The following is a 21,405-nucleotide window of genomic DNA, read 5'->3' as shown; positions in this document are numbered from 1 at the left end:
CAGCAATGTTTCTGGCATAAGAAATGGTGTTTCTATCTTGCTCCCCTCAGACCAGTGTGGACCACAGTCCCCGCCCTGGGTTGTAGAAGGATAATTGTATAATAGAGGCTGTTGGTGTTGTACCCACTTCCCTGGGCCTGACCACATCATTGCAACTAGTCCTGCTGTTCTTGTACTTATTTGCCTGAGGGCTTTCTGTGATGACCAGAGTTGTTTGTTCGTTTGTTTTAGGAGGAGGCAGGTCCATCTGCCCTGTGGGCCTGAAATGCTGGAGAATTACCCTTACCTCTAAGCCACCCTCAATCAATGATGAAAATACCCTAGCATTCTCACCTCTCAGGGGGAATAACTTCAAAATATATGGCTTAGCCTGGTTCCCATTTCTCTAGAGTGACCAATGTCCAGCTACCCCAGTGACTGTTTTCCCTTCCCAGTCTCACTCTCCCATTCTCCTATGTATGTTTCCTGAGATCACCTCTCAAGTAAACCCTTTGCATTAGAATCCTTGTCTCAGGATCTGTTTTTAGGGAACCCAAATTAAGGCAGTGATGGTGGAGAAGCGGAGACATGGGGAGAAATTAATTTATTCATTGATTCATTTATTCAATAATTATTTACTGATACCCATGTCAAAGGAAAGTAAAGGAGATTATACATAAATGTAGATAAAGGGGACAAATTATTCTTGTCCAAGGCACAAAAGCAAATGTTAAAAAGAAATTCTGGCATCAAGAATACCTTGCTCAACACATTGCTGCTTGATGTACAGCTGATCATGAGTTAGTTTTTGGGAGGAGGTAAAACAGGAACAGGAAGGAGCAGAACCCACTTCTAAAGGATAGTGACATCGCCATACCTGAGATCTGTTCAGAGCCTGAAACATGCAGCAGGCTCTTCAGAGCTTAAGAAATTAACAGTAAAACATTAGCTACCATTTGCTGAGCACTCAGGCTTTTTTTTTAAGAGCATTTACATGTAGTAACACATTTAACCCAATGAGTTTATAACAGCAGGTCAGGCTTAAGTTATTATCGCAGTTATTTCTATTTTACAGATAAGAATACTGAGGCCTAGAGAGATTAAGTAATTTGGCCAAGGTCAGATGGCTAGTGATTGCCAATGAATGTCTGAAATCTGCACATTTGTTAGGGTCAGCCTGACTCCAGAATCTGTGCTCTTATCCCTTTGGCTACACCTGTCACCCAGTGGTCTACTGTCCCGTGAGCCCTGTTTTCACCTTTACTTGAACATTTAACTGGAGTGGGTGGAGCCCCCATTCTGTGTAGTAACAGGATCTAGGTCCCTTTTATCACTGGAATCATCTTTCTCTAATATAATGGGGGGAAGTAGGAATGTGTTTCCTGTCCACTTCTGGGTCAGTTCCTAGTTCTGCCTCTGCCCTCTGTTCACTGTGTGGAAGGTTCTTCCCTGGGACACATACCTTCTTATCCTTGCATTCTCCAAAGGAACATTAACCCAAGATTATGTGTATAGCAGCCTTGTTACACAGGTATGGTAGTGGCAGAGGGTAGGATGTTAAAAGTGAAAAAAGAGTTTTGTATTAGAGTCAATGAAATATAAGAATTGATTTGGCTGAAAGTTGGAAAAGAAGTGTATGAGATGGCTTAACTTGCTATCAATGAAAAAGAAACTCATTTTCTTCACTAGGAGATCATTAGTCTAGTTTAATGTCTCCAGAATTATTTTATCAGGACTATTCTGAGTTTTGGAGAGAAACTCATCTCCTCACCCTGCTGAAAATCATTTCAAAGGAGTTAAACTTTCAACATCACAAAACTAGAGATGGTTGTTTAATTGTGCATCCTCTGAAGAATTGAACTTTCCAAATACATTGCAATGTCAATATTCTCCAGATGCTCTGGAATTTTTAGTCTATAATCTTGATCTTTGATTTTTTAGAGTACTTTTTGTTCAAAATGAAGTTGATTGCACCAAAGAATACTGTAGAGAAATTTATTGTGTTCAAAACCCTTTTCCAGGTAGCTTTTGACGAGACTAAGGTGCATTGTTCAGTAGTTCTGTTCACTATAATATAGTGACATTAGAATTTGAAATCTAGTCATAGCCTCCACATAAACTGCACTTTTCTTTGCACCATATACCACCAGTAGTTATCCTCATAGATTGCCTTTGATCTTCTTTTAAGTACATTCCAAAATTTCCAACATTTTCTCTGAAATTTGTACTATCTTCAATTACATGTTTCCTACTTGGAGATTTAAGCAAAGCCTTATTTATTCTTTGCAATTTTATTAACCAGCCAGGAAATAAGCCAAGTTGTTTATGATGGACATGGGGAAATGTGCCATCTTAAATGTGTTTACAGTTGCTTTTTGCCACTGCACTATCGATTCTTAGGAAATAAAAAATCTTATTTGTGTACTTTAGCTCATTGTTGCCTTTGCATTCCTGATCTTATAGTTGTGTGGATTAATTGTGATTATTTTGTCCCTCTATTGCCTGGTGGCTGTGATAACTTTGTTGTGCAGTGGTTTTCTCTGACCTTCAGCATGCTGTCATCAGGGTAGAGAACTCTGCTGGCAGGTTGCACCATCACCAGCCCTTTTCTTGTCTTTTGCTTGGTTACAACAAATGCAGATTTACAGCTTTAGATGAAATGCATGGTTTTATGAGAAGGAAAACAGATGACGATTTTAGTATTTAGATAAAGAAGCAAAACAATCAAATAAAAGATGAATATTGATTTTTAAAAATTAATTTACCAAGGATTATAGAATAGTGCATAATTTGATTTAATTTCAGAGTTCTTATCAAGTGCTGATGGAAACTGGCCACAAAGAACACATTTATTTTGGAGTTTACAATTTAGGTAAGATGAACCTTTTAAAACTTATGCTGAGATAATAATGATACAACTATCATTGGTTGGTTGATTTCCTAAAGTTCTCATATAAATGACTTTATGATGACATGACTGTTCTTGCCTGCACTGGAAATTCAGGTCATGTTAGTGGCGAGGTGGATAGTTTTCAAATGACTGTTGAGATTCTTCAACTCTTTTAGTAATTGTTTCTTATCAACAAAGTATATTGTAATAAATTTAGTTTATGCTTTTTTGGTCTTGTTCATACTCAGGTGTACCTCTCTGAGTATGCCCATTCAATTCAACCAACATGTACTGAGATCAGATTGGCCTACACAAATGGATATGTAGTCCCTGACCTCAAGAAGCTGGCAGTCTAGCAGGGAGACAGATTCATAAACAGATAATTATAATACAGTGCAATTAGGCAGGAATTGAATTTGGGGGTTTTCAGCAATTCTTTAGTCACACATTCCAAACAGTCTCTTGGGTCACTTCCACAGATGGCTTGTTTCCTTTAATGTGTTTTAATCCATCCTGGGTTTTTAGTTTACCTTACTTTGCTCTTGTTTCTTCTCTGACCAGAAAATCTCCATAATGTAGCACAGCAATTAAAAGTAATATGGGAAATCTATATGTGAAGATACAAAAATGATTTTACAATGATAAATGAAATATATGATTTACCTTAGTGGGCTGAGAATGAATCCCATTTGTGAAAATACATTTTAAAAATATAAATACATAAAATATATAAATATATCCAACTGGATATTGGATGGAACACACACACACACACACACACACACACATATATATCCAATATACTTGTATGTGATTTGAACATATGTGGAAGAATATGTGCCCATCTGTTTGCAATGGCTACTTTGGGGAAAATGGGTTGGGGAAGGAAGAGCCTTCAACTTTTTATTTCACATAATTCTTTTTTATTTGATTTTTTGACTTAAAAATGTCTTTAAATATTTTGAAAAAATAAAAATACTGGTTAGCTGTTATTCAGACCAACAAACTCAAACTAAATTAAACTAAGTGTCCTTTGAAGCCTTAATCCACCCTTCCCATTTTAATTTCTCCAAACCCCTGCATGAATCTGTCCATGAAGCCAGACTTCCGTAACACACTGAGCACATTCATTAATGTCTAAGGTCAACATGTATTTGTTGAATGTTTACTAGGTGTACTGGGAATGCATGAAGAAGAAGAAAACAGCTTCAGCTGAGCGGCCCATCCTCTCACCTTTTTCTGCTTTAATTCATCTCCTTTCCTGGCCTTTCTATGTGCTCTTTAAGATCCACCTCCTCCAGGAAGACTTCCTTCCTTCTCCCTCCTCTGTATCTTTTTTTTTTCTCCCTCCTCTGTATCTTATAATATTTAATCTATTGGAATCTTTTGAAGATTCATATCATCTAGACTAAATGTTTTAAGAGAATAGTAATCAGATCATCTACATTTTTGTACTTTTAGTCTTCATTTATTAATCATATATTTAGTGAATACAATAAAGATAGGGCAGGAGAGATGGTGCAGGCCATACCCTCCTGAATAGAAGAAATGGTAACATGAAACATGCAATGATGCAAGTAACCCATGCATGAAGACTGTGATGAATACTCTGAAAGACAAGTAGAGAGTGTTATGAGGACATATACCAGGGAAATGGATGCTGACTTGTGGGTGGAGTTTGGAAAGGCTTCCCCGGGGAAGTCAAGTTTAGCTGGATTGGAAAGATGAGATGAGGTGCTTAGTGGAAGGATCCCAGAGGTGAAGAACCATGCTGCACAGGAGTAAGTGAAAGGTGCTGAAACTTAGAGTGAGAGGAGCAGAATTAACAGAGGAAGCTGGCTGGGTGGGAGGAGATCACATTGTATATGGCTGTGTATACCACCTTAATAACCTTGGTTTTCACTCTGTGAGCAAGGGGAGCCATTGGATGTTTTCCACTGAGAGAGGGACAGGTCACACTCACCTTTTAGAAAGGTCCTACTGGCTGATGAGAGAATGGGTTAGAGAGAACCTGACTGCTTCTAGCAGAGCTAATGTACTCAACTATTGTGGACTGATTGTTAATACAGTGAATACTTTTCTGTCAGGCTAACATTTTCCTCACCACCCATCTGGCACTTCTTCCTATGACTCCTTCTCTATCAGTCCTCAAATAGCTCTACAACTTTTGTTTTAAAAAAGGGGGGAAAAGAAACATAAATTTCTTAAGAGGAACTACCCAAATTGTCAATATGTATGTTAAAAGGCAATCAACTTCATTTTTGTAATCAAGGAATTACAATTATATACCACTGCACCACTTACAAGAATGATAAAAATTAAAAAGGGTGGTAATACCTAGTGTTGTCAGGACTTTGCTAGTCTTCTGGTGAGAGTATAACTTTGTCTACCTCAATGGAAAACTGGCAGTGTCCCCCCGAAATGAACATACCTTTACCTGGTCACCCAGCAATTGCATCAAAAGACATGTACAAGGAAATTCATGGCAGCATTATTCATAATAGTCCCAAACTATAAAAACAAAACAAAACAAAACAAAAGCAAACCCAAAAAACAAAACAAAAAAACTAAACATATTTTAACATGGATAAATACAACTTGTGGGATAGTCACACTTTAGAATACTACAGAGTAGTGAAAAGAAATGAATATCAGCTAAAACAACAAGCTAATGCAGAGCAAAAAGAAGCCAGACACTAGAGAATATATACTGTGATTCGAATCATATAAAGGTTCAAATTCAATCAATGCTATTATGAATCAAAGATAGTTATCTTTGGAAAGTAAGGAGGGGTAGTGATTGGGAAATGGCGTGGGCATGGGTAAGCCTGGGGGTGTTCATTATGTCCTATTTCTTGACCTGGTGATTGTTCCATAAGTGTGTTCTTTTTGCGATAAATCATTGAGCTGTACACTTAGGATTTGTGTACTCTTCTATATGTATATTATATTTGAATAAAAAATAAAAAGGAAAGAACAAAAGAGTTGAGATTTTTTTCCCAAAGTAATGAAAAAGAAAGATGAAGATCCCAAAACTCCTTTTCAGCTTTGAGGGTCAAGGATAACCTTGACTTTAACCTTGGTCCGTTCTTTCTGATCTCTTCTGATGTCATTTTCTCTTCACAGCCCTCTCTCTCCAGGGTAGCCACTCTGGGGCCACTAATCACCAGCGCCCTCACTGTTAGGCTGCAGTGAAGTATTCTTTTGAAGGAATTTTTTTAAACCTTGGTTTTAGAGACAATTTTTATGACTTGCTCCTCTTTATACCTTTTGGATCATGTTTGTTAGTTATCTAACTCACTTAATTAGCTTTCCCCCAGAGTTCCTGAGCATGTTTTTTTTTTCTTCCTCTTTCCATCTTCTATACACTAGGCAGATGCTCCCTCTTTATTTTGCACATTTTTGAATTGTTTATAATTGTTGCAGGGAATATGCTTAAATTTGCAACTCAGAACATAATACAAATATATTTGTAAAAAATTTTCCACAGTGATTTAATGTCATGCCATTTGAAAAAGATTTTTCATATCTAAATGCTATATTACCACCATTTGTATAAACAGGTCTATGCTGGAATCTCTGGATTCATGTTTCTATAGGGAGTTGTGTCATGGTTGGGCAGATTACTTTACCCTTTCTGTCTTCAGTTTTCTCATTTACAATCAGGATAAGAACAGTCCTCTCCTCTTAAGGTTGTGAAATTTAAATAAGGGAGTACATGCAGAATTCTTAGCATAGCAGAGCTGCTCAATAAATGGGAGTTATTCTTATAATCTCACTAAGGGCAGGAAGTACTAGTGCTTTGCATCTGCAGACCCTGAGGATTAAACAAGAGTGAGACATGCTATTTAGAGGGCTACAGATAACAAGTGGTGAGCATTGTACCTGATTCTATTGGAAAAATTCGTCATTTCTCTAAAACCTCAGTCAGCCCCAGGAAAGGTCAGCCTGATTTAGTGACAGTCACAGATAAAACAGATAAGGTGACACCTTGTTTGATTTCTTTCAAACATAGGTGATTATGTTGCTGACAAAGACTGGGGAATGAGAGGAGTGCTCCATATCTTAGAGAATCTTGTAAAATGCTTTAACAAATATATAAGAATCATATATAATTGGCACACGCTTTGTTTGAATGCAAACACTGCTGTTGAAGTGGTGCTTAAAAACAGTTTGTTGGCCTTCTCTTCGTACAGGAGAAACATTTCTCTCGTTTACACTACTTTCTTGCTTAGCAAACCCTTATTTATCCTATAATGCAAGTGTAATCGGCCCAACATGTCCAAATGCCCACAGATTCTGAATTAGTGGAGTCTGAATTCGTGAAGTTTCAGGCTGTCTCTTGTGAAAACAAGCTCAGAGAACTCCCCACTCCGACAGCTGCAAAGCACTCTAAGAAAATGACTCCTTCCCTTCTCTTTCCATCTCTCCTGCTTCACGTTTCAGTTCCGACTTTCAAAAGAGACAGAGGAAAAAAGACTCAAAAGGGTATTCTTTGGACATTTGAATAGTTATTTATTGAGGAGCCACAGTTTTCCACACTTTATAACTGTAGGCTTTATATAAGGCAAAAAGCAAGATGGATCCACTACTTTACACAGAAAGGAATAGCTCTGCAGAGGACCCCAGCATCGTGCAGTTACAGATCCAAGTGCAATGTACATGACAGATATAAAAAACAGTGTGGAACAAAATAATTTAGATTATGGTTACAGTCTACTGAAGGAAATATCCATATCTTATTATAAACACATTTATAGTCTAGGGTTGTAATTTAAATATTCAGTTTTTTACATACATGGTTACTGAAACATAAAAGCAAAATGTAACATATACTAGGATAAACTTGTACAGAAGACAGTTGCTCTGAACTGTGCTTGATGTTAATTTATGATAGGATCACTCTTGCCATGGCAATAAGAGGATCAATCCATTGGTATGTAGCCACCCTGTTTTGGCTAACTATAAGGATAAATAAAAGGATAGGTTAACAAGGACAGAAGGGGTTCATTTTTTTAGTTTTAGGGGAATAGAGAGAGCCAAAAGTTGGTTGTTGGAGGCTTACCTTTTGTTTCTCAAAAAACAAAGCAGACCTATGTGTCTTAATTAAATTAATTTAGTGTACTCATTTAAATAACTGGCATCCATATACGTGAAACAAAGAGGTGAAAGTACTTGGTGTACTGACCCTCACATTCATTTATTGTCAACGCATACACGGCACGTTAATGAAGCATCATTGAACTTTGCTGGTAAAAGGGACACACCTAGAAGTTGGACTATGTATTTTTCACAATCAGTATTTAGAGAATGGTGCTCCATATTGCTGTAAACATATAGACGTGGGTTGGGAAATGGTGGATTTGAAGGTGATTTGCTAATCTTGATATCACATAGCTAAAATGGCAATTGTATTGGTAAACATCTCATGGGCATGGTAGTTGACAGAAAATTCTCTAATGGGGTTAACTAACAGACTAAAGACATGCATTGATTATGGGATCCGTCCCACAGAACACCGGACCGAGCATTCTAATCATCTTCTTCGTCTTCCTCATCGCTGTCCTTCATGCTGATGCCCTGCAGGCCTCCACCCTCACTCACGGATGCTGTGGCTTCCTCCACAGTGAGCCGGTTCCGGATGGTTTCATAAGTCTTGCTGTTTAAGGTTGAATCCAGGACCCCTTGCAATCGGAAGTCCCTGTATGTTTTCTAAGGAGGGAAGAGAGGCAGTGATCAGGACGATCTCATTTCCACAAAGGGGAGGGAAAGGACAAAAGCAAGTGTGGTTATGAGAACACTGGCCTTCAGCTAAGTCTCACTCACTATATGTCTGGTCAAATGAAAAGCCACTATGCTCAGATTCCCTGGCACAGAAAACTGAGATCTGTTGAGTGACAGAAAATGAGAAATTGTGACAGGATAAACTGTATTAGATGAGACAAAGAACATAAGCTTGTGTTTATTCAGTCCCATAAAGGGAAATGTTCCATAATTGTTTTGGTTCTTCTTCTTTTTTTGGTGGGGGGGTCTAGTTCTTTCTCTGAGGTTATTAGAATATGATAGACAGTGTAAGGGGCTCTAAAATGTAAATAATGGATCAAGTGATTATGGTATTTTGTGATTCCTGTTGCACTCTGTTTTCTTTTTTAGTATTTTTGTGGCTTGTGATTGTGTATCCCTCTGTCTCACTCACAAGACACACATATGTATGTCAGTATCTGAAACCTATTAAGTGCAGCAACAATTGTGAGGAAGGTGGAGCGCTAAAGCCTCATCAGTATGTTGCAGGCATGTGACTGAAATTTCTCATCTTTTTGGGGAAGAAGTATATCTCTTCCGATAACAACTTCATGGTCTCTGGGAAGAAATCTGGCTCTTTTTCAAGATGAATGGTTTGGTATTACTGTACCACAGATTCTTTGTTCCTTCAGGCAATTTCTCTTGGATTTCCTTAGGTATCACATGGACTGTTTTTCTAGAAATCCCTTAGCGTTGATTGAACATGACCAAGAGCATCTGGCTGTTGTCTACTTCATAAAAAATTATATTGAAAGAGGTCTCTCTCTAACTACAACTCTTCTCATCACACTGCATTTCATTTCAGCTACTGATTCTGTTGTTTCTCCTGTTGATGTGGGAAACTCGCTATGCAAGCAAGAAAAAGAATGTTAAGACACTTCAACACCACTCCCAGTAGGATTTCTATTTTTTTTTGTAGTCTATCTAATGCAGTTACAGTGTTACCAGTCACATTGTAAACCCCTCTTTGAAAGTCATGTGTTGTAATGACTGCAGAGTTAACTAGTGAATGCAGTCCAGCTTGCAAAGACCAAGCACATAGGATTACTAATAGGATGACTCCTTGTCCACTTTGGCAGTTTATAGCTGTTGTCCTAGCATGAGTTTTCATAGCATCTGCTTTCTCTCTTAAGAATAATCTGTTTTGACACTAAATTAAAAGCTCATTCTAGTTATGGATTGGGATGCAAGCTCTCCTAGGTAGCTATCTGAACTGTGTCTTCACCTTGAGGGGGAAGGCTAGGAGGTTGAGTGAATGTAGGTACAGTGTATACCAGACACCAAGGTAGTTAACTTGATTTATTTTGTACTTTTTAATATGTTGTTCTGCTGACACTTAGCATAATTTAATTGCTGCCAGATATGATGGGGGAAGAAAAGATAGAAAGAATTTGAGCATTCTCCCCTTTATTCAAATTCTAGCTGGACTTTATCTTGTTACATTTTAATCCTCCACTTTGTAATATAAAAATAGGGGCCAAGCTGACATTTGTCTCATGTTGGATGGATGAATAAATGCTGCTGAATTATGAATGATTAGATGAATACATGGAGTAGAGATAGAAGCAGGAAAGAAAGTCAATAATATTCAGATGTTTGTCTTGGAGAAGGAGACTCTGAGAAATGTACTTTGTAAAGAGGTGGTGAATTCCGCCCCATCCCTCCATATTGTGGCTCTAGATAAGCTGGACCCACTTTTGGTAAAAGTGAAGGGGTTTCTTTGGCAGTGACATTTCTGTGTCCCATCCCTGTGGTTCATGTCTGTGTGTGTGTGTGTGTGTGTGTGTGTGTGTATGTATATATATATATATATATATATATATATATATATATATACTTTATTTTATTTTTATTTTTATTTGGCAGAAGACTAAGAATAAACCTCCCCTCTGACATATTCTTTTCTTAATAAAATCTTGCTAATCTCAACATTCCCAACATGGATCTGGAGATATCAGTCATGGGAAGATATTTTAAAATATTAAAATTAATATCTTCTTTTCATGTTTATTTGGTAGGGGTCAAACAGAAATTCCCCTAAAGAGTATTTATACCCAGAAAATGGAATTCAGATGGTCAAACAATAATGGCTAGTGAGCTTGCCTTAAGTAACTGAAATTTAAAAATGTGACAATTAGTCTGGGTCCGTGGTCTGAGTGCATATATTTCTTCTTTAAGAACTGGAATACACTGCTGTCTGTAACATTCCCTGGGCACCTCCTTTGTGAGATCAAATGCAGATGATAATAATTCTATTTTCCTTAATTACACTCAACAGATCAGTAATTGGTTTAAGTCAGCACTGGGGTAGAGGGCACCTTCAATGAAACAGGGCTAATCTGAGGGAGCCTAAGAAATGGGGTGCAGGGGGTAAGGTAGGGATCAGAGGGGTAGGAGAGATTTGGGGCAAACTGCTAAGAAATAGAAATTCAGCTACATTTTATTGTTAAAATATTTGTAAAGAGATTTTGTGTTTTGAATGAGATTTTTTTTCATAGAAATGTTTTAAAACCTGCTAAGGAAAAGCATCAAATGGAAACTAAAATGATCAAAAACATATCTACCCCCTTCTGTGATCTTATTATTTCATGTAAACCACTGAGATTTCACACTGAAATAATTAGCATTAGTCCAAGGCACACACACACAAGAACAGGGAAAAAAGCTACTTTCAGGGTATGTTATCTCACCTTTGTGAGCCTTTACATTGGATTGTATACACGCATTGTAAGAGAAACTACTTCAATTAACTATGAGAACAATATTGATTTGCATCCTGATCTCAGGACATATTTAGAAATAGCTGGAGGTAAATATTTTCATTAAATCGATTGTGGAAAATTTTTATTTAATTAAATCATAAATGAAATTGGTAATTGATGTGATTAACACAGTGGGACCAAAAGCCAGCCTTTGAAAGTATAATGCAAAGGGCACCATGGCCCTTGTGCTATTTTTACACAGCAAATATATAAAGTATTTTTCCAGCCTTGATAAAATGTCAAATTCTCTTTAATTAAATTTTCCTTTGATGTCTGAGTAATAAATTAACCATGCATCCCAAAATAACTTTGTAGGTTTTCTTGCATGAGATACTGTTGTAGAAATCACCTTGTTTTAAATGTAAACTCATATTCTTTGTGTTAAGGAAGTTCTTCAGCTTGCCAATGAAATGAATTCCAGTAAGCTATTTGCAAAGAAAAATAATGATTTGTTCTTTTACCTTTACCATCCTAATTAGTGTTTTCAACTGATAAATGTGAAGTTGTAAGTCCATCCGGTCCGTCAACCAAGTGCAGATCACATTCATGGAGCTGTTGTACCATTGCTGAAAAAAGAGACAAAAGTTCTCCAGCCAACACATCATGGAGTGTTTATAAAGCAGAGAGGGAACAGGCCACATCTGAGCACCCTACTCTGTTCCAAGAGGAAACAAAATGGTTAAAGAGAACCTGAGGGCATAGAGATTGTGAGCAATTACTGACAAAAAAATCCCAAGATACCAGACCAGCCTAAAAGAGATCAGTTTGGACTTTGAATCTAAAATAGAACTCCTCCACTATAGACATCTAATGTAGCATCAATTCACATAGATCACCAGTTGCTCTTCTGATTCTCCTTTTTGTTGGTTAATTTTATTCAGTAGAGATTCAAGTCATTATTTATTTCCTAATGCCATTGTCTCGGGTGCCCAGGGAGATGGGGTTTCTCCACTGAACTAATTGCTGTCACTTGCTACTTACCTTTTGAAAAATTCAGACCTTGTCTGCTAAGGACAATTCCAAGAATCATGACTAAGAGCCTTAAAAATTTAGGGCAAAGTTTACTTTCATTTTCTTTATTGGGGTGTTTGAATAAAGACAATGAAGGAGGGTTTCTCTTTAATGGCCAAATTATACTCTGGGCATCTTATGTGCCCTTATGTTGGCTGTGCAATCTGTTTTAATCTTAACACCAAAAAATTATGGAAGATGAGAGAAAAAAAATCTAGAAATGAGCTCATTTCAAGCTGTTGAAATCATACTTCCCCTTAAGGGGGTTAAATTTTGCTTCTCGTCTGTGAAAAATGCTTGAAGCTGTGTCACTTTAGACTGCCACCCCTGTGGTGCAGGAAGTCTCTGGTGTGGTATAATTTTGCAGTACTGCTCATATATTCATAAATCTCACTCAGAGACATATGAACAGTGTTATGAAGTGTCAGTATAAAAAAAAATCTAATCTTTTAAACTTCACCAGGTTTCATTACGCATTGCCACTTGTACCAAACAATTTGCAAATAAAATGAAAAGGTGTGGTTGGACCTATGTATTTATTTATAGGACATCTATATGAACTGGGCTCAGAAAAGATGTAAAGAAAAGAGTGGTTAGAAAATTGAGACGATGCATACTTTCATGCTAACCAACACACATATACACACATGCACACATGCACACACACACACATTGCACACCAGGATTTAAAAAGCATAAATAAAAACATGTTTCTGATGGTAACTCCACCCTTTCTCACCTAAAGATCATCCAAAATCAGTTTATGCCTAACACTCACAGTTTTTCCAAAGCCTTGTTTCTGACTTAATTTCTTTAAAAAAAAATTAATTTGGATTTTAACTTACAAGGTAGAACTGCCAAGTTTCACCTTGCAAGAAACGACAGAGTCTCAGCCATGAAGTTCAGAAGCCCTCTTTGAAATTTTTCATTTTAGGCTCCTTCCTCATCAAAGCCAACTGTGGCTCTCCTTGGAGCCCAGCCGCAAACAGAGACCACATACCCCAATCAAGGCAGCACTGCAGCCTCACAGCCAGCTTCTGCTCTTTTAAAGATCATGGAGGCGAAACTGTCAGTTTAGGAGCCTTCTGTCCCTCCCCAGGGAGCAGGCATTGGGGGTGGGGATTTTTTCCTTGAGATTTGCAGTTCATTCCATGGAGGGGGACGGTTTGCCAGGTCAAGCTGCTTTAGGCATGGACAGGTTTTCCCCTCTAGGAGTGAGAACATTTTATTGAAACTTTTTGGGGGGGGAGGGGTAGTGGTTATTGGTGGTGTTTTTGGCACCTCCTGCTTCAGGATTCTGGAGCTTGTGCTGTCACTGTATCTGGGTTTGTTAAGAAGGGGTCCAAGGACAGGAATATCACTGGGTCACTGGCATTTCTTCAGCCCTACTTTACTCTGGGCAGCTGGGGCTGCTCTTGTGTTCACCCCAGGCCTCAAACTTCACATTTACTGGCTGTATCTGACATGCAATCTGGGGGCTCAAATAATCTATTTTGAAAGTTGTGAGTAAGCTCCCCCTCCTGCCCTCCAGCTCCTGGGGATGGAAGATGACCTTTAAGGGACCCAGATGATCTCCTGGCCAAACCTAGAAGCTCAGGGCCTCATGATGTGTGCATCTCAGGGACACAAAAGCAGAATGTGACACCCTGGCTTCTAGGCAGAGGCAGCATTTTGCTTTGGCTGTGACAACAGGCAAACCAGTGCTGGCTTCGATCACTGCCAGCAAGCCTTGTGCAACATGCCTTTTTCTCTTTGCTGAGAGATGTGCCACCTTCCGGGGGAAGAAAACAACGACCCCCACCCCTGTTTTATAGAGTAGTTTTCTTCTTGCAAATGGCTTCAGGGTAGTAAAACATAAAGACAAAAAAGTAGAAAACCATCAGGACTCTTTCTCTACTGCTGAAAGGGCAGAGGGGTAGGCAATGCAGATCGCAATGGATCAGTACATCACACTCACAGATTCCCGCCCCAGAAGAACAAGTAAGCCCTGGAACATCCATTCCTCCTGGATCTCACATCTAGCAAAAGAAGTGTAAAAAATGTATGATGCCCCATTGGCTACACATTTAAAGAGGCAAAAGGGAGAAGCCGCTCCTTTCCAAACCTTATGCTCAGGAGACAAAATTGGCGGCACTTTTGGACGCAGCACAGCGCTAACTTGGTTTTCCAGAAAGGCGCTTAAAGGCATTTGGATGTTGGAGAAAGCAGGAGTCACTGCATTCTAGAACTTTAAAATGGTAGAGGTGAAAGGGATCTTCCATATTATCCTTTGTAGAGGAGAAAACAAAGGTGCAGAGAGGTGAAGCAACTTGCCAATGCCACACAGCTCGTGAGGCCTGCTCCCCAGGATTAAGCACTGGACTGAAATAGCTCATCATCTATCTGATCACTCCTCCCTAAGAGGCTGTAATAATAGTGTGCTCTTCAGGAGAGCTAATCCTGTACATCTCTTCCCAACTCCACATTCGGGGTAGCACACTGACAGGCAGAAATAGCCCACTGTGGGAATTTTTACACCATGGAAATTGGCTAACACCACAAACCAGGGCTTCCTCCCCACCAGAAGGCCAGTTGTTAAATATTTATCAGCAGACTACTGGGTTTCTGGGTTGTTACTGTGTTTCCTCGTGCAGTTTGCAGGGCTTTAACCAGGTTTGCTGTAGTTGAGATTGATGTTAATACAGCAGATTTAGGATTCTTCAGAAGGAGAAATGAATGAAACATTTTCAATTCTCCCTATTTTGTTTTCTCTGTGGTTTTGATATGCATTTTCCAGAGATAGTCTAACACCTGGGCACTAAAATTTTGGGTAAATGTTCTCTAAACTCTTAGGAATAAAAAATTGTGAAGTGATGACATGTACTAAGTATTTAAGTATAATCATGACTCCTTTGCTGCCTGTCTTTAATTCATCTATATTAATTAGAAACTTAAGTAAGGTTATATGAATCCTCAAAAAGCACTAGAAAAATAAACCCCCCAGTACCCTGGACACCTTTAAAGTATGCACTCTGGGGATAATTTTATAAGGGTTTTATAGTTGGAACCAAAAACGGTGCCCATCATAGCTGTGGCCCGCAGGACAATAGGGCCCTTGGAAAGTTGGTATTTCTCCAATAGCCACAATCAGTTCTGAGGGCTCTAAGGGGAGCTGGAAGGTTGATCTAAAACTTTGCCATTTAATCTTCTTTTTTTCCATTCTACAATGTAGTCATTAAGAGCATAAACCTTACCTGTCTTTTGCCTGGTTTGTGATCTTGGTTAGGTTACTTATATTCTCAGAGACTCAGTTTCCTGATTTAAAAAAAATGGGGATTAGCCAGCCTTTCATTGGCATTTTGATGACTAAATGAAATAATGTGGGTAAAGCTCTCATCAAAACAAGTGATCACCTCCACCACCACTATCACCATCATCTCCCTCCTCTTCTCTCGCTCTCCCTCTCTCCTTCCCCAAGAATACCAGAAAAGAAGGGAGAAAGCAGAGAAAGTGACTGGAAAAGCCATATAATAGAGGAGGAAATGACTCCTAATGGAGTATCTCTGGAATTGTATGCATCAGTCTTAAAGGACACTTAGCAACAAATTCTGTTGTAAACTTGTTTTGTGGTAAAGCATCAACAAAACCTACAAAACCATCCTAGGTGAATAAAGCACATTTTAGATTATATTGACTTTGGTTTAAATATTGGATTAAAAGGATTTAGACAAATAGCAAGTGATTCCTCAAACCCCACGTGGATAAGCTACAGCTTCATCTTGGGTTGCCCCCTATTAGCTGGGTAAGCTCAACCAAGCTACTTAACACTCTCACTTTCATCTTGGGGTTAATGCCAGTGCCCACTTCATAGGATTATTGTGAGCATTAGAAGAGATACTAACTTTATGTAAAGTGCCTTGCAGAGTGACTGTCACATAGTAAGTACTTAATAAAATTTAGCCACTTTTGTTATTATTACACCCCAAAACATAACAGATATAAGTACTTTCAGTATACAACAAAAGGAATTTTCTTGATTTATATCTAGTAGAACCTTAGGGAATTAACGTGCAGATATACTCAAGTCACAGATTCTGCCCTGCAAACTCACAAGCTCATGCAGAGCAATTCTTACAAAATACATCTCTTCTGCACTATCAGGGTTCACTATAACCAGGATTAGGGTGAAGCAAGTGAGGCAGGATCTTGCAGGTGCAGGATTGGATACTATCCTTAATTAATATTTTGATATTTTGTTCATCATAGATTTTTGCATTAATTCCAATTTTTAAAATGCTGTGTTAAAATATTATTTTTCTTGATTACTATTTCTTGAAACTGAGAAGTTCCCAAATTTAGTGACCGAGAAGGGACTCATGTTCTTCTCCCGAGTCCCTACCCTTGGGTTTGCTGTTCCCCTGGAAACTACATCTCATGGTAAGGCTGAAAGGTTGAGAGATAAGATATATAATTTACACCTCATTGGACAATATAGAGGTCACAGAAAACAGACCTTCACTTAGATTTGGACAATCCCTAAGCGGCAAGATGGAGCATTACTAGAGTGACCACGGCCACCTCTACCTAGATGAGTTGAAATGCTAGATCCCATCCTGATGTTACTTTGATGCCCTAAAGAGACCTTACTGTTACTGACTCATTTGTTTTCAGAGCAAGCCACATATCACACATGAGTGGCAATGGAAAAAAGGAACACAGGCTGAAAGGAGATAGAACTATTCACTGTGCTTCCATACTCAGTAATCACAATGGTAACTTACTCCTTAACTTACAAAACCCTAGTCAGACCAGACCATTCTGTCAGACTTCAGAGTCTACTGTTTTAAACAAAGGACTATTCACACAAGGTTCCTAATACACACACACACACACACACACACACACACACACATACATGCGCACACTCTCTCCCCAACAATTAATAAAAATAGCTACCAAGTTATTGAATAGTGAACCCTTATAATGTGTGGACACTATGCACAGCATTCCATAAGCACTACAGAATTTAATTATCAAGCTAACCTTCTAAGAGGTCGACACTATTAACAGCCCAGTAAAAAAGGGGACATAGATAAGTTAAATAAGTGGACTGTTCTTCATCTCAATAATTTAAAGAAGTAATGGATTAATTATACAGAAACAGCTCTAGTTCTCTAAGTTTCCTCAGCTTGGAACTTCTCGATGGAGAAGTGTGTGTGTAGGAGAATGCTGTTGTACATGTCTCAGAGCCCGAGTTCAGTGGTGTTGGAAAGATTCTACTTTCTATTGGCTTAGAAAGTCACTAAGCCCAGTGTGGGGAGGCAAGGGGATTCCCGTGGAATACCACTCTCCAGTCCAAGAGTTAAAGAACTGATGACTGAGAGTCAATCAACCATTACTGTCTCTTAAAGGACAGGATTAGAAAAAGTGGGATGAGGATGAGGGATGCTATTTTGTAGTTAGAATCAACATATTTTTTTCTTCTCCCTTGTAGCATTGCCTGACTTCATACTTTCTCATACGTTGGTAACTCAACCATTGCTACTGGGAAAAAGTGAGAAAATTCTCACTGTGGGCACTTTGAGTTTTCAAGATAGAATACAATTAAAACAGTTGCCTTTATCACAATGGATCCAATTTTCCTAACAGAGTTTTGGAGATAAGAAGTTCTAACGCTGATCAAAATTTCAGTTCTGAAATTATACATCATAAGCTTTAAAATTGTCAGTGAATATGGAGAGTAAGAGAAACAATTTTAGGCAATCTAATGAAAATAGCGTGGTGCAAAACGCAGTTCTTTCTGTTTCTTTTTTCTTCAAAAGATTTTTTTTTTTGAAGTGAGACATGCATTGCCTAGTGTCACTTTTAAGAAAACACACACACACATATGCACACACTCCCAAAAAGACATGTTGGGCCATGCTTATAACTGAGGGCAATATTTATCCCAATATCATAAACATGAGCTCATTTAGAAGTTATGGTATTTGTCCTAAGGACCAATAATTGTACCACACACACACACCTTTTTTGATTAAAAACTTGTGACCCAGTCCACATACCTTAAGCATGAATAGGTTGAAATTTACAAAAATATAAGTTCTATTGTTAGTTCATTTCTAAATATGTATTTCCTTTGAAACTGGCACGTTCAAGGCATATATGACAGGCAGGCCAAGCACTAAATGCCTGGGTAGTTCATGTCTAAACTCTAAACATTTGAGTCTTTATTATCATCTGTAGTCTCACTTCACAGATGAGGAAACTGAGACTCAGAGAAGTAAGGTGGCCCAGCAGCTGGAGATGAGGCCTGGACTCAGAGCTGGGAGGCAGTGCAACCTAGTGGCTAAAAGAACAGACTTGAACCAGGACTCTCCTATGTTTGAATCTTCATAAAACTCTTAATTTCTCTGTGCCTCAGTTTTCTTATCTGTTAAATGGGGTTAATTAAAAACTACTTAGGGTTGTTGTGGGAATTAAATGAGTTAGTATTTGTGGAGTGTTTACAATAGTGCCAGGCATATACTAAGTGTTAGCTGTATTTATCTGAACCACGCTGTCCCACCCTGCTTCCTAAGTATAAGTTATTCAGGGTTGTGCAAAGCTCTCTGAGCAGCTTCTATTCTTCTGAAAATGTCTGAGCAAACAGGTCATTTGTAACCTCTTGGTAACCAACCTGTATTTCTGGACTGAAGAAACTCAGTGAATGCTGGAGGGGTTTTATCTTTTCTTTGGAAAGTACCCTTTTTCTAGCTCAGCACTGCCACACATAAGAGAAATTGCCTCATCACCTTGCCTAGAATGTTTAATGAAGAAAGGACATTTTGTTTGCTGGCAAGGAGTCAAAGGGGAAGATAATACTTTGGCCACACGCATGTGACTAAGTTCTTCACTTTGCTTTTTGTGACCAAAGTGGGTTATAATTAGGAAAAAAAAACCCCACAACCTATTTCAATTGCTATATTGAAATACTGTAATGAAATCTTTTATGTTTGAAGCTTTAAATGCATATTTCTTCCTTACAATTTGGGTAATTCAAGAGCATGTGAAAAGCACCATCCACGGTTTCTTTACACTACTACCAAAGTACCCATAGCTTTGTTAACCTGAGCTGCAATTCCACAGCCATGTCTCTCAGATCTAAGCACTGCCAGGGTTATGGTTGTATTCAGTGTTCTAATTCAGACTCAGAGAGGATGTGAATAAGAAACCTGACCATGTTCAAGTCATCTATACCAAGTGGGCAAAGCACTGAAGGAGTGCATCCAAGCTTCAGGATTTGTCAAAGCTTCCCAAAGGGCTTCTTTAAAAGGGTGTATCATCTGTGTGCTTTTAAAAGTGGGTACATAGTTGAAAGATGCAATCTTCTGCCTTATTTGATTTACTAAAAATACTGCTCCTAGAAATGGGTATTTCCCAGTCACAGCTTCAGGACGCTCAGCTAAGAGCACAAAGACACCAAAAATAACCAGACATCAAAATCAGAGGTTAGAGATAATCAGAATGACCTTCTAGGCTGTCCCAGATGTTCTCTGTAGTTGAGGGAGGTGTCCCCCCCTCCAACAACTTTAATTTAAGTGCCTAAAACCCCATTTCTTGGAAGTCTTTGCAAAACTGTCCTAGTGCTGAGGCTCTTTAAGGTTCTAAACTCTGGATTACATCCCCTGAAAGTCTGATGTAATCCAGACTGCTGGAGAAGACACAGGCAGACACCTTGTTGAAAACTCTGTTCCCAGAGACTATAGTTATCGATAACCTGGTGCTGAGATTATTCAGCTATGCTTTTGTCTTTAGCTTCTTTTTCTAAGGAAGAGATTGTGCAAACAAAAAATAACTTTTTAAAACTTGATTTAAATTGTTACTGCCTAACATTTTTGTTTCTTCTATAGGAGCATGTACAGAATTTAGCATTTGGAAGCAATATTATTTGAACCTCCTTAGAAAGGGCCTAGGTAATACTTTAATATTCTTTTATTAAAATAAGTTGTTATCTATTTATTACCAAATTGCAACTCTCTAAACCTGAAATGTGGAGAAATATCAAACAAGTGTCTTATATTATTGAGATTTCATATGAATGATCAAAATGATGAAACCATACTTGGACTGCTGACCTAATGCGCTGCAAACTTTTAACGCAAGTCAGTCCTGTGGAAAAATATAAGGGAAGTAAAGAGTACTAAAGGACCCTTTCGGAAAGCAAATCAAGCAGGAGAGTTAAATTCAAAGCTAAGTTCATAGGAGTCTCTCTCTGGAAGACACATTCTTTGTTTTTTAAAATGGTTTTGATTAACTTGTTGGCAATATTAATAAGCTATCCAAGCTAGCCAAAGCCAGCTTAGAAACAAGTCTATTGCCTCTGCATCAATCAGACTGTATGAAATCCACCAAGTCCTAAATTCCCTTGTATCCTGCCCAACCCCATGTTTCAATATGGTGGGTGGTTCCTGCAAGGAGATGTGATGGTCTCTGAAAGGCTTTCTTTCCTAATACTTTCCAGTAGATATTGCTGCAAACAGTGTACCACCTCTCAATCAGAAAATAAAATAAAAATTCAACTCATAGATATTTACCTTAAGACAGGAAGGTACTAAAATTTTCCTAAAGCAGAAGCACTAATGTGAATTTTCAATTGTGAGTGCTATATCAATTCAAATGCTGATACCACTCTTCCACCATTTCCACAACCTAAGTAAGTGCTATTATAAGAAGATGGGGATTCTGTTTTGAGTATCGTCGCAAAAGAAATTGAAAACAGGATCTTGAAGAGATATTTGCACACCCATGTTCATAGCAGCATTATTTATAATAGCCAAAAGGTGGAAGCAACCTAAGTGTCCACTGGCAGATGAATGGATGAAGAAAAAGGCGATATATACACACAATGGAATATTATTCAGCCTTAAAAAGGAAGAAAATCCTGCCATATGCTACAACGTGGAGTAAACTTGAGGATAGTATGCCAGTGAACAAAAGGCAAAT

The 21,405-nt window shown here is 38.3% G+C and overlaps 1 protein-coding gene across 8 annotated transcripts in view; it reads right to left on the bottom strand.

Annotated features, from left to right (window-relative positions):
- Window positions 1–7,360: 7,360 nt before the first annotated feature.
- The window catches only part of CADPS (calcium dependent secretion activator), a 527,617-nt gene continuing 513,572 nt past the window's right edge, over window positions 7,361–21,405 (bottom strand). For all 8 annotated transcript variants that reach the window (XM_090283896.1, XM_090283897.1, XM_090283900.1 and 5 more), the window contains 2 exons: window positions 11,895–11,999; window positions 7,361–8,581 (listed from right to left, as the gene is read on the bottom strand). In XM_090283896.1, coding sequence (XP_090140022.1) covers window positions 8,402–8,581; window positions 11,895–11,999 — 285 coding nt within the window. In that variant the 3' untranslated portion in view covers window positions 7,361–8,401. The remainder of the gene's footprint in view (window positions 8,582–11,894; window positions 12,000–21,405) is intronic.

The sequence above is a fragment of the Furipterus horrens genome, unplaced genomic scaffold (genome assembly GCF_987537825.1).
Source record: "Furipterus horrens unplaced genomic scaffold, mFurHor1.1.pri manual_scaffold_7, whole genome shotgun sequence".
NCBI classification, from domain to species: domain Eukaryota; kingdom Metazoa; phylum Chordata; class Mammalia; order Chiroptera; family Furipteridae; genus Furipterus; species Furipterus horrens.
Note: the sequence above shows the minus strand (reverse complement) of the source record. Positions and strands in the feature narration are given on the sequence as shown.